The 13199-nt window shown below is 54.5% G+C and overlaps 1 protein-coding gene across 1 annotated transcript in view; it reads left to right on the forward strand.

Moving 5' to 3' along the window:
- Window positions 1-2215: 2215 nt before the first annotated feature.
- The window catches only part of LOC127542947 (phosphatidylinositol-binding clathrin assembly protein-like), a 47082-nt gene continuing 36098 nt past the window's right edge, over window positions 2216-13199 (forward strand). The window contains exons 1-8 of the mRNA XM_051968897.1: window positions 2216-2328; window positions 4274-4416; window positions 5293-5368; window positions 6926-7028; window positions 8340-8433; window positions 9598-9709; window positions 10812-10918; window positions 12330-12371. Of these exons, the coding sequence (XP_051824857.1) occupies window positions 2298-2328; window positions 4274-4416; window positions 5293-5368; window positions 6926-7028; window positions 8340-8433; window positions 9598-9709; window positions 10812-10918; window positions 12330-12371 (708 nt within the window). The 5' untranslated portion in view covers window positions 2216-2297. The remainder of the gene's footprint in view (window positions 2329-4273; window positions 4417-5292; window positions 5369-6925; window positions 7029-8339; window positions 8434-9597; window positions 9710-10811; window positions 10919-12329; window positions 12372-13199) is intronic.

Below are 13199 nucleotides of genomic sequence, written 5' to 3' on the forward strand. Positions count from 1 at the left end.
CACGGAATTCAAATGAGGGGCAGCTGTGCAACCCACTAGGCTTCAGCTGAAGCGAACCCTGAAGTAGGAGCTCTCATGAATTCACAGACCAACATTGTGACCTCCCTCTGCCCAATGTCAGACGCTTCAGAAGCGGCAAGAAGGGGGATGGGAGGCCTGGCACTGCAAAGCAGGGGGCCCCGGGAAGTTGGGCAACCTCGGAGAAAGCAGTCTCAGCTGAGTGCTAGAGAGAAAGAGCAAGTGATTGGGCCTTTAGAGATCACTGAGGCAGTAGTTTGGAAGTGAGAAGGGGTTGGGGGCAATAGCCTGAAGGGTAGAGGATCCGAGGCACCTCAGAAGCTTCCTCAGAGCACCCAAATGTTTGACGCCAGAAGGGAGGTGGTCAGTGGAGAAAATTGGGTGGGGGGACGCAGAGAGCAGTGGCAGGGAGGGCTACCGCTCTTGATAACGAACAGAAGGAAGAAGACAAGGGAAACGCTGCTGGAGAAAGAGGCGACACCTGGGAAATTTGCTGGCTGATGTACTAGGTGTGCACAGGTGGCTGCTCCCTCTACTGGGGATTCTAGGCAGGGGATGCTGGGAAATTCAGGAAGTGAGTGAAGGACGGCATCTCTGCGTGCTGGAGATGGGCCTGAGGATGTCCCAAGGCAGGTGGGCTAAGTGGGCACATCTGTCTGGTCTCTGCCCTCAAGTAAGGCCCGGCCTACTCCTAAGGACCTTCCTCTCTCACTTGAATGCCAGCAAGAGCCGAGGAAATCTGGCCCACTTCTCCCAAAGGGGGTGGGAGGGGGTGGGGCCGGCTTAGTAATCAAGACTTCCCCATCCTAGGAGCAGGCCAGGCTAGGCAGGATCGGGCCTGGATGCTCCAGGGGATGTTCCAAAGGTAATTCTGAGGAAGGGGGTGGGGGGAGAGATGCGCGCCCCCTTCTGGATCCCGACCCATGGATCATTCTGAACCCTCCACAGCCGGGACTTCCACAGAAAGAGGCCCGATGCCTTCGATTTGTCTGTCTTTGTGGCTACTTGTTGGCCCTGGGCTGCAAATGCTGGCCTCCACACCCCGCCCCTCCCAGGGCATCCGGGCCGGCACCTTGTCACAGTTGGCCTTCACCCACCTTCTGCGCTACCCCTCCCAGATAGTGTCGGCAAAGCCACCCGGGAATCCACGGTGGGCTCGGAGTCGGGAAAAGCAAGGGTCAAAGCCAGCCTCAGACACTTCCTAGCGGTGGCATCCTGGGCCACTTTCCCTGCCTCAGTTTTCTCACCAGTGAAATGGGGTTAGTGACACCATCTCCCTCCCAGGGTAGGTATAAGATTGTTTGGCACCCTTTGTTTCTTGACTTTAGCTCAGGCTTCTCTTTCCTAGGAGCTATCCCTCGTAACGATGAAAAAAAAGGGAAAGCCAGGAAAGCACTTCAGCAAAAGTAACCCACGCGTGTCTGGCAGGAGCGGCGATATTCCGCCCCCACCGCCCCCACCCCCCAATCCCAGCGGCGGAAAAGGTTGGGAGCGCGCCAGCCGCTTGTTCATTTCAGGGTCTGCCATTCCACCTCGGAAAGTGACCGACACTGCGGGCCTGGCAGGGGCAGGCGGAGGGGGTCGGCCCGGAGAAAGTGCTCCTAAAAACGGCTTTCGCTTCTTTGCCGGGCCCGCCCCATGCGCCCCCGCCCCCCAGGAGCGCTAACCCTTTAAGGGCGGCAGCGCGTTCTCCCGCACACCGCCCCCCGGCCCCCGCCCCCACCTCGCTCGGAACGTTGAGGGCCGTCGAGGCGCGTTCGGGCTCCTGGGGCCGCTTGAGGCCCTCGACCAACCAGCGGCCGCGCCTCGACGGCCCCCAACGGCGGCCCCCGGCGTTCCAGGACGCGCAGCCAGCTGCTCGGCGGAGGCGGTGGTCGCCATCTTAGGGAGGTGGGCGCGCTCTAACCAGCCGGGCGATCGATCGGCCCCCAGGAGGCTCCCCGGCGCGAGACCGGCCGGCAGACCATCAGTCCATCAGTCCGTCCGCGCGAGCGTCCGGCAGGGGCCCGTGGCGAGAGGGGGGCGGGGCCTGGCGGGCAGTGGCAGCGACGGCAGCGGCATCTTCCCGGCCCCGCCCCCGGCCTCGGTTCCCGGCTCCGCCCCTGGTCCCGCCCCTAGCCCCGGCCCCGGCCCGCCGCCCAGCGGGGGACACCCCGGGCGGGCGCCGGGCAGCAAGGCACCATGTCGGCCAGTCTTTCACCGACCGGATCACGGCCGCGCAGCACAGCGTCACGGGGTCGGCCGTGGCCAAAGCCGTCTGCAAGGCGAGCACCCACGAAATGATGGGGCCCAAGCAGAAACACCTGGACTGTGAGTAGGGTCCCCTCCCCCTCTCCCGCAGCCCCTACTCCCCGCACCCCCATCCCCCACCCCCCACCGCGACCCCCCGCAGGCGCTGTTTCACGGGGCCGGGAGCGGCTCTTGCCCCCTCTGGCTCGGCCTCGCCCGTGCCAGCAGCATCGTGGGAGCAGCCGGGCTGCGGGCTGGGGGCGCGGGCCGGGCTCGGGCCGCCGCGCTCAGCCGGGCGCGAGGTGCCCCGTTCGCGGGCAGAACTGGCCAAGCCGAACCAGCCCAGTGCGCCACTTGTTTGAATGTTCGGTGGGATGGGCTGGCCCCAGCACGCCCGGGGGGCTGGCGCCCGGGGGCCAGAGGATCGCAGGTCCGAGCTGGGCACGAGCTAGCCCCCCCCCCCATCCCCACTTATGTGACAGGGGAGGAAACTGAGGTCCAGGGGTGGGCACGTGGAGAGCCCTCGAGATGCCACCCTAGCTTCTGCTGGCTGCAGATGGATGGAAGATTCCCCAGTGAGCCTCGATAGCTCAGCACCCCCCTCCCTGACCTTGGCCGAGCCCCTCTCCTACGCTGGGCTTCCAGTGTTCTCCTCTTTGGCTTGAATGATGCCCCAGGGCCCTTCCCAGCTCCACCTTCCATGCCCTGAAGTCTCGGCGAGGTTTTACTTGGGAATGGCTGGCAGAGACCCCCCCAGACTTTTTTCATCAGTGTTTTCCCTTGTGCTCTCAGACTAATCTTAACTAGCAGGCTGCGGCTATTAAGGAAAGAAGCCACCTTAGAGGTCATGGGGGTCCAGACCCCCATTTTACCAGTGACCTCTAGTTAGCGTGAGGCCAGCTTGACCCCAAGTCTTGGGGAGGGGGAGTTTCCTCCCCTGAGTCCTGCTGCCTCTTAAGGAGATTTCTGAGTAGAGAATGAGTCCATGAAATCCATGAGTTTAGTTTTCCTGAAATTGACCTGGGAAACTCTCTCCGCTCCTGCCCCGCCCCCAGCCCCATTGTCCCACCGGCAAATATGGGCCAGATTTCCCTCTCTCGATCATCTGGGCATCTGGGGGCGACAGAGGAGCAAGTAATGGGCACGAGTCAAGAGCTGTCAATGTTTCGGGGTTACTTGCTCCTTGCACACTTCCAAGAGCTCCCCAGACTTTCTCGATCCCAGCGGCCCCTCCTTCCACCGGTGTCCCTTAGCTTGGGACTAGTTACTGTGGCCTGGATTGGGGGTGGGGGTGGCGCCGGACCTGCAACAATGAACTTCCAGGCCCTGTACTTGAAGCCAAACTAAGTGTTCCCTGTACTCCTGAAAGAAGCCCTGACACCTCCACCCCCCCACCCCCCACCCCGGCCCCAGGCATCAGGACGTACTCTGTGCTAAAGTATAGCCATGACCTTTACATCCATGTCTCAGTGACTTAAAAGCCCCTGGGGTCAGGGCCCCCCGGGGTGGGGAGGCCAGATTGGATTTCTTGTAGAGGGTTTGATAAGCCTGCTTATCCCGGGACTCTCTGACTTGAGGGTTCTGAGGCTCTGAGAGCCAGCCCGGCTGGCAGTGAGGGCCCCGTTCCTGAGCGAGCGGTCCTTTCGGGTGCTCTGGGGCTCTCGGGGTGGTATGTGGCGCCTCCTTCTCCCAGCCGTTGCTTCCTGGGACCACTTTTGGCCCATTTCAGGGAGAGCAGGCCTGGGCTGTGGGAGGGCAGTGAGAGCCAAGTGGCCGGTTTTCCAGGGTTATGGCTGGGGATGTGACGGGTAGGTGGAGAGTACAGGGCAGCCGAGTCAGGTGGTCCTATTTGGGACGGGGCAGGGACCCTCCGGGGGGGGGGGGGGGGAGGCAGCATGGAACCGGCACCGTCGGCTTTAAGAATCGGCTCTGTGGGCCACGCCACGGGCGGCGGGACTTGCTTAAGACGGTCCCATTGGGGCTTGGACCGAGGCCTGATCCGTCGTGTGGCTTCTTTTGAATTTAGACCTGATTCATTGCACTAACGAGCTGAACATGAGTATACCGCAGCTGGCCGACACACTTCTGGAGCGCACGGTCAACAGCAGCTGGATCGTTGTTTTCAAGGCTCTGATCACAACCCACCATCTCATGATGTATGGCAATGAGGTAAGAGGCAGATTGTGCTGTCCCCCCTCCCCGGGGTTCTGTCTGCAAAGCATGCTGGGGGGGCACTGGCCCACGGTCTCCTTGCGTGACTCAGGAGGGGATCTCCGTGAGTGGTAGGAAGGTTGGTGGTCTGGGGGCCTTTGGGCAGCTTGGGTCCCCCCGGTCGCTGAGGTGGGGAGGCAGGGGAGGGTGCCAGACCGGAGCTTTCCTTGCGTTTGAGAACTCCAGCGAGGAGACTTCTCCCAATCCAGATCAGGCTGAGCTCGGACTCTGGGGCTGAGAAGCTGGCCCGGGGGTTCCGAGGAAGGAAGGGGCTTCTCCCCAGGTGCCAGGGTGAAAAGCAGATCCTCCCGACTCCCAGGGGAGTCCTCTGTTCTGCAGGGAGAATTTGCTGGAATTGTTTGGAAATTCAGCTCTCCCAGCAGCCTCTGGGAACGAGTCGCTCGCCCTACCTCCGGCTGTCCGTAGCACAGGCCAGAATCGCTCTCTCCTCCTTTTTCTTGTCCTTCTGCCTCCTGACTCAGATTTGGCTAGAGTTTTCACTGGTTAGAGTTGGAGCTCCTCCTCTTCCTCCTGTGGTTTTCCATTTGACATGACCAGACTTTTTCTTCTCCCCAAATTTACAGGAACAGAATGAGTGAGTGGGCAGGCCAAGGGACAGCCTGGAGGGAGAGTTGAGGCAGCCCCAGGGGCCCACGGCGACTGCCCGGCATCCAAGGGGAAGTTGGGGAATACCTCGGCATGTGGATTGCTGCTTTCCTGTACCAGATGGAAGGCAGAGTCGGGGGGGAACCTTGGCATCTCCAAAGACTCTAACCTAAATCTGTTCCATTTGAAAGAAACAAACCCTAACCTTCCTGACCTTTTGACCCACAGCGTTTCATGCAGTACCTTGCATCGCGAAATAGTCTGTTCAATTTAAGCAACTTCCTGGATAAAAGCGTGATACAGGGTAAGACCAACACTCTCGTGGGGACGAGGGACAATTAGACAGTCGAGGCAGAGTCTGGCCCGGCAGAGTGAGAGAGCCGGGAGTGGTGGGCTGCTTGGATGCTTACATTCCCCAAGTGGGTAAAGAAGGTTCAGCCTAAAGATGACAATTTGGAGGCTGGGGTGGGGGTGGGGGGGGACAGACAGGACGGTATCATGGTATCTGAAGGACTAGCACGTGGCCGAGGACACAGGGAGGACGAGTAAGTGGATGTGAGGGGAGGCTGTCTAGACGAGGGAGGGCTGGGCCACCGAGGGAGACGGGGACCCCTCCCCTCCCACAGAAGGGCATAGCCTACCACTGCGCAGCCATGTTGGAGAAGGGATGGTACGAGGTGGACGGAGTCCTTTGCAGTGCATTCTGGGATTCCCTGACGAGCTGGCTTTTTAAATAAGGCCTCTGATTAATAAGAGCTTTTCCCCTCTCGGAGATTAGACACCAGAAGTATTTGTCCCTGATTTTCGGTTAAAACCGCTAACGGCCAAAAATGATGCCGAGACCTCGGCCCCTCCCAGCCCCAGGGAAGCCCCAAACAGAAGGTACTGGCAGGAGATTGTTTGCAAGGCCCCAGATGGCGGGCATTCCTGCCTTTAACAGCCCTGTGCCGTCACCCGTCCCACGGGGCTGGCGACCCCCGAGTCTGGTGTCTGAAGCTCGTTTTTCTTTCTTTTAAAAAAATAGCTAAATATTTAAAATAATTATTGAATTATCATGTGCATATAAAACATTATATATAACATATACTTTAGTAGTCTGTAAATCATTTTAAAGGTTAAATTATTGTATGTTATGTATGGAATATATATAATTAATTTTTTAAATAGCTAAATAATAGCTTTTTCTTTTCTTTTTTTATTTATTATAGCTTTTTATTTACAAGACATATGCATGGGTCATTTTTCACCATCAATCCTTGCAAAACCTTCTGTTCCAACTTTTCCCCTCCTCCCCCCTCCCCCCTCCCTCAGATGGCAAATCCAGCTAAGCAATGAGATCCAGTAGTGTGCTGAGTACGGAGCCCCCCAGGAAGGCTAAGGTCTAGTTGCGGCTCAGCCACAGAGCTCCAACAGTTCCCTTCTCTCTAAAACAAGCAGGCAAATCAGGAGTCTCCCCCCCTCCCCCGCCCCGGCCTAATGGCCTGCTAGTTCTCAAAGACTTAGCTCAGCTATCGGCCTGCATGCCCTACCTGTTCCAAGTTGACCAAGCTTTCTATAGGCCCACGTAGCCTTTGAGCCACCTCATGACTTGGTGGCTCTCACTGCCTCCCAGCTCCCTTAACCTCCGAAGGCTCTCAATGCTCTGTAGAGCTTCAGACGTGGCTCTTTCTTAGTGAAAGAGTGAGCAAGATGCTGAAAGAGATGGCGTTGAAGGTACCTGGCCCTTCTTGGTCAGCGGGGCTTTCCCTGGGGAGCGGGGGGCCACGGACTGTGTGACGAGCCAGTCTTGGGCAGACCTTGTCTCTAGTACGTAGAAATAAAGGGGATCAATTGGAAATAACCCAGATGTCTTCATTTTTAGGCTATGACATGTCTACCTTCATCAGGCGGTATAGCAGATACTTGAATGAAAAAGCCCTTTCCTACAGACTGGTAGCAGTTGACTTCACCAAAATGAAGAGAGGGTTAGTAAACGTTTTCCGCTTGTCAAAAAGAAGAGGCGATTCTGTGGAAGGTTCTGGCTCAATTGTAGTTTTTCCAAACGTAGCGGTTGCCGCCTGGCTGCAAGCATTTCCCTCTGTCATTCTGGTTTCTGGGAGTCTTCCTGTTGTCTGTTCCCCAGGAGAGACTCCATCTGGAGAAAGCCTTGTGTGCGCTTCGGTGGCTCTGCTAAAAGTCCAGGCCCCTAGGCACGGCACGCAGGGATCCCTGGCTGTAGGATGGCCACTGTCACCCCAGGGGGTCGTATGTGTTCCCTTTAGGCTCAGCCTCACCCCGGGGGGCAGAACCACTAGGGTCTTCTGCCTGGCATGTGGGGGCCCCTGGCTGTGGGATGGCCCCTTTATACAGTAGGGGATTGTATGTGTTCTCTTGGGGCTCACCTTCACCCAGGGGGCCAGAGCTACAGGGCCCTCTGCCTGGCCATAGGGAGCCCTGGCTGTGGGTTGGCCACTCTCACCCCAGGGGGTCATGTGTGTTCCCTTGGGACCGACCCTTACCCCAGAGGGCCAGAGCCACCAGGACCCTCTGCCTGGCTTGCAGGGACCTGTGGCTTTAAGATGGCTATCCTTACCCTGGAGAGTCATCTACGTGTTCCTTTGTAGCTCTGCTAAAAGTCCGGGCCCCTTAGCGTGGCGTGCAAGGATCTCCGGCTTCAAACCGGTCGTCCTCACCCCAGAGGGGCCGTGTTTGTGGCCAAGTGGTTCTGCTAAAGATCGCAGTCCCTCAGTGTGGCATGCAGGGACTCCTGCTTTCAGGTTGGCTGCTCTTACGCCGGGAAGAGGCATTTGTGTTCCCTGGTGGTTCTGCCAAAGGTCCGGACCCCCAGTCATAGCACGAAGGGACCCCGGCTTCAGGCCGACTGCCCCAGCCCCAGAGGACGGAGCCTTCCTGCTAATGAGTACTGGCCTGGTACCCACCAGAGGTCTGCTTCTGCTCAGTTTGTGGAGGCTCCTTACCATCTGGACTGCAGGGTGATGGCTTTGGCCCAGTCCTGTGGCAGACTTCACGTCATTCGCCACAGTCGGGCGGCAGCTCCCGCGGCATCTGCCGAACCGCGTAGACCTTGCGGCCAGCGTAGGGGAGAGGTTCTACGTCTTTGAAACGTCCACCCTTTGAAGTAGCGAGTAGACATCTGTAATTTACTCACGAGCACTCCCGACGCAAGCTCATGCTGAGATTTGTATCGTGTGTGCTCACATGTGTCGTGCGTGTGTGCGTGCATGCTAGCACGTCTCCATATCAGCTGCCTATACACATGCGATTTGTCTTTCCAGGCCTGATGGAGTCATGAGGACTATGGCGACCGACAAGCTCCTGAAAACCCTCCCAGTTATTCAGAACCAGCTGGACGTTCTGCTTGATTTTGATGTGAGAATTTTCTTTTTAAAAATACATTTGAATTGCTCTGTTTTCACCTTTCCTCAGTTTCCCCCTCTGCCCCTACTCTTCCCCTGAGCCACCCCCAAAATCCAAACCTTTTTGCTTTTTAAAGAAAAAGAAGAAAAAAGTCCCGGTGAACAGAATTGGGCAAAATGTGCCCGGTTCCCCATCGGACTGTGGAGGGGGCATCTTCTTTGAGGCAGTTTCCCAACGTTCACGTGTGATTGTTCTCTGGTTTGTGTGCCAAGTATTCTTTCTGCTTCCGTAGTTGTAGTCACTGTATAGAGTGTCATTTCCTTGACTCTGTGGACTTCCCTTTGCATCGATTCCCCTAGGTCTTTGTAGCCTTCTTTGGAGTCATCACACGCATCCTTTCTTACTGCCCAGTAGTCTCCTCTTGCATTGGTGGAGCCCATCGTGTTGAGCCATTGCTGGGGACTGGCCTTGTCTTCAGTTTTTTTTTTTTGCTACCACAAAAGGGCCGCTCTAATTTTGTGGGGGGGAAGGAGGTCTTTTTTTTTTCTCGGTGGCCTCATCTGAGCCCGGGAATGGACTCTGAGTCACAGAGGAGATGTTTTTGCCCCTCCTTTGCCCGGTTCCCGGTTGCTTTCCTGAATGATTGTACCGATTCACAGCTCGGCCGCCGCCACACTGGAGGGCCCGTCTCTCCTGCCCGTCCTTTGTCATGTGGGCCAGTTGGCAAGCGTGGGGTGGTTGGGGTTTCTTTCTTTTGGTATTAGCAATGTGGGCCGTTCTTTCAGATGGCTGTAAATAGTTTACAATTCTGCTCTTGGCAGCTGTTTGTTCCTCGTCTTTGATGTAGTGGAGCACAACTTTTGTTTGGGGTATTTCTCTCGTCTTTATATCTTGGATACCAAACCCTCCTCTGAGCAATTCAATAGAACCTTTTTTTTCCTTATTTACTCCTCCTCCTCAGCCTGCTTGTTTGTCCAGAAGTTTTATGTCATATAATTAAGAGTTGCCGTGTTACCTTTGATAATCGCCCGTGTCTCTTGGTGGTTTAAGAATTCCTCACCGAGGCGGATGATCCCATGTGACCGTTTTCCAGGCCATCTTTCTATTCGTTTGCTTCAGTGAAGATAATGGGAGGTTTGGTCCCTGCCTCCTCATGGATTCTCTTGTCCTCCACAGGCACATCCCAATGAACTCACAAATGGTGTCATCAGTTCAGCCTTCATGCACCTATTTAAGGATTCCATTAGGCTGTTTGCAGCCTACAATGAAGGGATTATTAACCTGCTTGGTATGTTGCTACTTTCCTCAGGTCACGGAGGGAGGGAGAAGGGAGGGAGGCAGTTTGCTTTCTGAATTCATCCGAGCTCTCATTGGATCCCCTTTGTTGAAAGCCATTCCCTCTTCCTTGGCGTAAGCCAAGCTTTCCGGTGGCTGCCAAGGCCATTGCTTATAGACAAACATGGCCCTTGCCAAGTCCCGAGGCGTCACTTACTTGGTCCCATTGACCCCCTCATGCCCATTCTCCAGAGCTCTGTGGCAGGGCCTTAAGACTGGCTTCTGACATCACATTCAGGTGAACGCACACTGCAGAAATAGTTCCCTTTTTTCTCAGGGACCCCAGGAAGTTGCCTTTCTCCCCGAGATGGCCAAGCCGTTCGATTCTAGGGCGGGATGCTCTGGATTTACTCTTGGCCGTGCGAGCTGGTTTTTATTTGTAGGGAAGAGAGACAGAATGGCTGGAGGGCCAGATCTGGAGGCTGGAAGAAATGGCTTCCAGCCTTGCCCCCAAGGCCCGCTAGCCAAGTTAATGTCAACTCGGGCCTCTGATACAGTCAGAGGGCTAGACCCGCAAGCCCTTTGGGTTCAAAAGCATAGAAATCTGCCCTTCTTTTCTTGGTCGCTGGCCTACTTGGGGATATTTCCTTTTGCAAATCCATTTGCTTAAATAACTGTATGGATATATATACCTATATCGTAGCTAAGATATACTTTAACATATTTAGCCTGGATGGGTCTACCTGCCATCTGGGGGGGAGGGGAAGGAGGGGAAAAGTTGGAACAGAAGGTTTTGCAAGGGTCAATGCTGAAAAATGACCCATGCATATGTTTTGTCAACAAAAAGCTATAATTAAAAAGAAAAGAAAAGAAAAGAAAATCCATTTGCTTCCGTGAACTTATGTCCAGGGTGGAGCATGGACAATAGCAGGGCAGGGATGGGTGCTTTCTTTGCTCCTCTCCCTAAGATAAGGGAAAAGGATTCCTTTTAAAATGATCATTGTAAGGGAAAACCACTTCTGCCCTGCCCCTGGCCAGTGTGTCTCTCGCCGGCAGCCCCCTCGGAACTCATTTGAGGTCTTCCCAGGTGTTTGAAATCTTTGTCTTTATTTTAGAAAAGTACTTTGACATGAAGAAGAACCAATGCAAAGAAGGGCTAGAGAGTTACAAGAAGTTCCTGGCAAGAATGGCCAAATTATCTGAGTTCCTGAAAGTTGCCGAGGTAACGTGCTAGGAGCCGGTCACCATTCTCTCTGTGCCCGTTCCCACGGCCGGCTGACCCACTCAAAGTGCCGAGCCCTGTGTCGGCCGGAATCGGATTCAAATCCTGCCCCTGCCTCTTACCGACTCAGGGCTAAGTCCTTCCCTCTGTAGCTTCAGTTACTTTGTCTCTAGAATGGGAGGAATAGCTTTTGGAGTGCCTGCTCCCCTGGAGTGGTTGTGGGGAGAGAAGGAGATTTTCTCTTTTTTGCAATCTAGGTCCCTAGTTGGTTGTTGAATTATTTTCTTTTAGAAAAATATTCTTGCTCTTGGCTTTTTATCTCCCCTTCACTTCCCAATCTGGTCCTTCCCCTGCCCAAGCCACAGAGTCATCCCTAGTTACAAAGAGAAAAAAAAAAAAAAGATAGTAGAAAGCATGGTGACTGTCCTCATACAGATCAGACAACTTGTATTGAGGGTCAGCAGGTCAGAGGTCACATGGGATAGTTTGTGTCGCATCCGTGGTGTCTGAAGGGGCTTTTCCCTAGTCGGGACAGTATCCTGTGGTTGCAGAAAAGCGATAGTATTCTCTCCCGCTCCATAAGCTTCATTCTCCCATTCCCTGCGGGAGCCGAGCCTTCTGGGGTTTGGCTGAAACGCATATGGGAATTCTGGCCATATGTAGTCATTTCAGGCCAGAAATGAGGAATTTTCTTAGCATTTTCACTGCAATATAAAGAAACAACCATCGCTAGAGGTCTGAGGTGACTTCTGTCTCTTCGGTCAGTCACCAAACATGAGTTAAGGGCTGTGCTAGAACCTGGAACACAAATAGAAGAGCTCACGGTCTACCCAGTGCTCCTCACAGAGGAGCCAACAAGAGTTCTTACAAAATGCATAGTGACCGGGGAGTCGGGAAAGGACTCTCGGAGGGAGCTAGCGATTGCAAAAGGCAGAGTCAAAGAGTAAGGGGGACGGCCTGTACCTCTAAGGGGGAAGGCACCGAGAAGGAGTACGAGGGAGCAGAAAATACGATCCTTTTGGGGAGCAACAAGCAGGCCTGCTTGGCTGACTTGGCTGCAAAGCTGAGGGGCTTCCAGCCCTGCTCCTCACACACACTGGCTGAGTATCTTTGGTCAAAAGATGCTACCTCTCAGAGTATCCTGAGAGAGAGGCTAGAGCCAGCTTGGAGGGGCTCAGAAACCCAAACAAAGGAGATTCTATTTTAACTAGCAGGCAGTGAGGAACCATGGATGTTGCTTGAGCAGAGGAGTGACAACCCTGTGCATTCAAAATCCTCTCTTGGCTGCTTTGTGGAGGGCTGGATGTGGGGAGGGGGTGAAAGGGCAGAGATGAGGAGGACAGTCTGTTGCCTTCGCCGCTGAGTGTCTTAACTGCCTTTTTTTTTTTTTTTTTTTTTTTTTGTCTCTCAGCAAGTTGGGATCGACCAGGCTGATATTCCCGATCTCACTCAGGTCAGTGTCCTCTTGGGCTTGCTTTGGCCAGTTTATCCCCAGCCACCCTTCATAGATCCCTCCATTTCATCACTTCCATTTGGAGAATCCCTTTGCTTCTGTAGACTTGTGTCCGTATCACCGTCCCCGAATGACGAATTCCATTTGTGTGCTGGAAAAGGTGGGGGAGGGATGAAGGCAGGGCAGGAGCTGGGCAGCATGGGATGGGATGAGATGGTTTCCAGTGATTTCTTAAGGACCAAAGTTAGGAGGCGAGTGGCTTCGTGTGTGTGTGCGTGTGTGTGTGTGTGTGTGTGTGTGTGTGTGTGTGTGAACACCACCTGTTTTCAATCTCTACTTGTGCTCTCCTTGGTATATAGAATTTCCTGTGAGGAGAGTCCCTCTGACGCTGTAGCCTGCCCTCAGTCTGGCCACAGGAAAATGGGATAGCGTTGCCCACGACATTCAGAAGTTGCCCCCCAGCTGCTGGGGTCAAAAGTCTTCCTGATTCTTATGCTGCTAAAGCTGCTTTTTGGTTAGCTATCATTCAGAAATACTTCCAGCGGGCACTACAGGATACAGCGTGCCGGACCTAGACTAGGAAGCCCTGAATTCAGATTTGGCCTCAGACATCCCCCCCTCATCGCGCGTGCGCACACACACACACACACTCTTAATAGTGGTTTTTTATTGTATTAAGTTTATTTTTTAAATATACATCGCTTTGTGAATCATATCAGGAGAGAAAAATCAGAGCAAAAGGGAAAAACCAAGGGTGAGATAAAAAAAAAAAAAAAAACCAGAAAAAAAAGAAGCGAACAGAGCATGTGTTGATTTCCATTCCATCTC

Source organism: Antechinus flavipes, chromosome X (assembly GCF_016432865.1).
Source record: "Antechinus flavipes isolate AdamAnt ecotype Samford, QLD, Australia chromosome X, AdamAnt_v2, whole genome shotgun sequence".
Taxonomy (NCBI): Eukaryota; Metazoa; Chordata; class Mammalia; order Dasyuromorphia; family Dasyuridae; genus Antechinus; species Antechinus flavipes.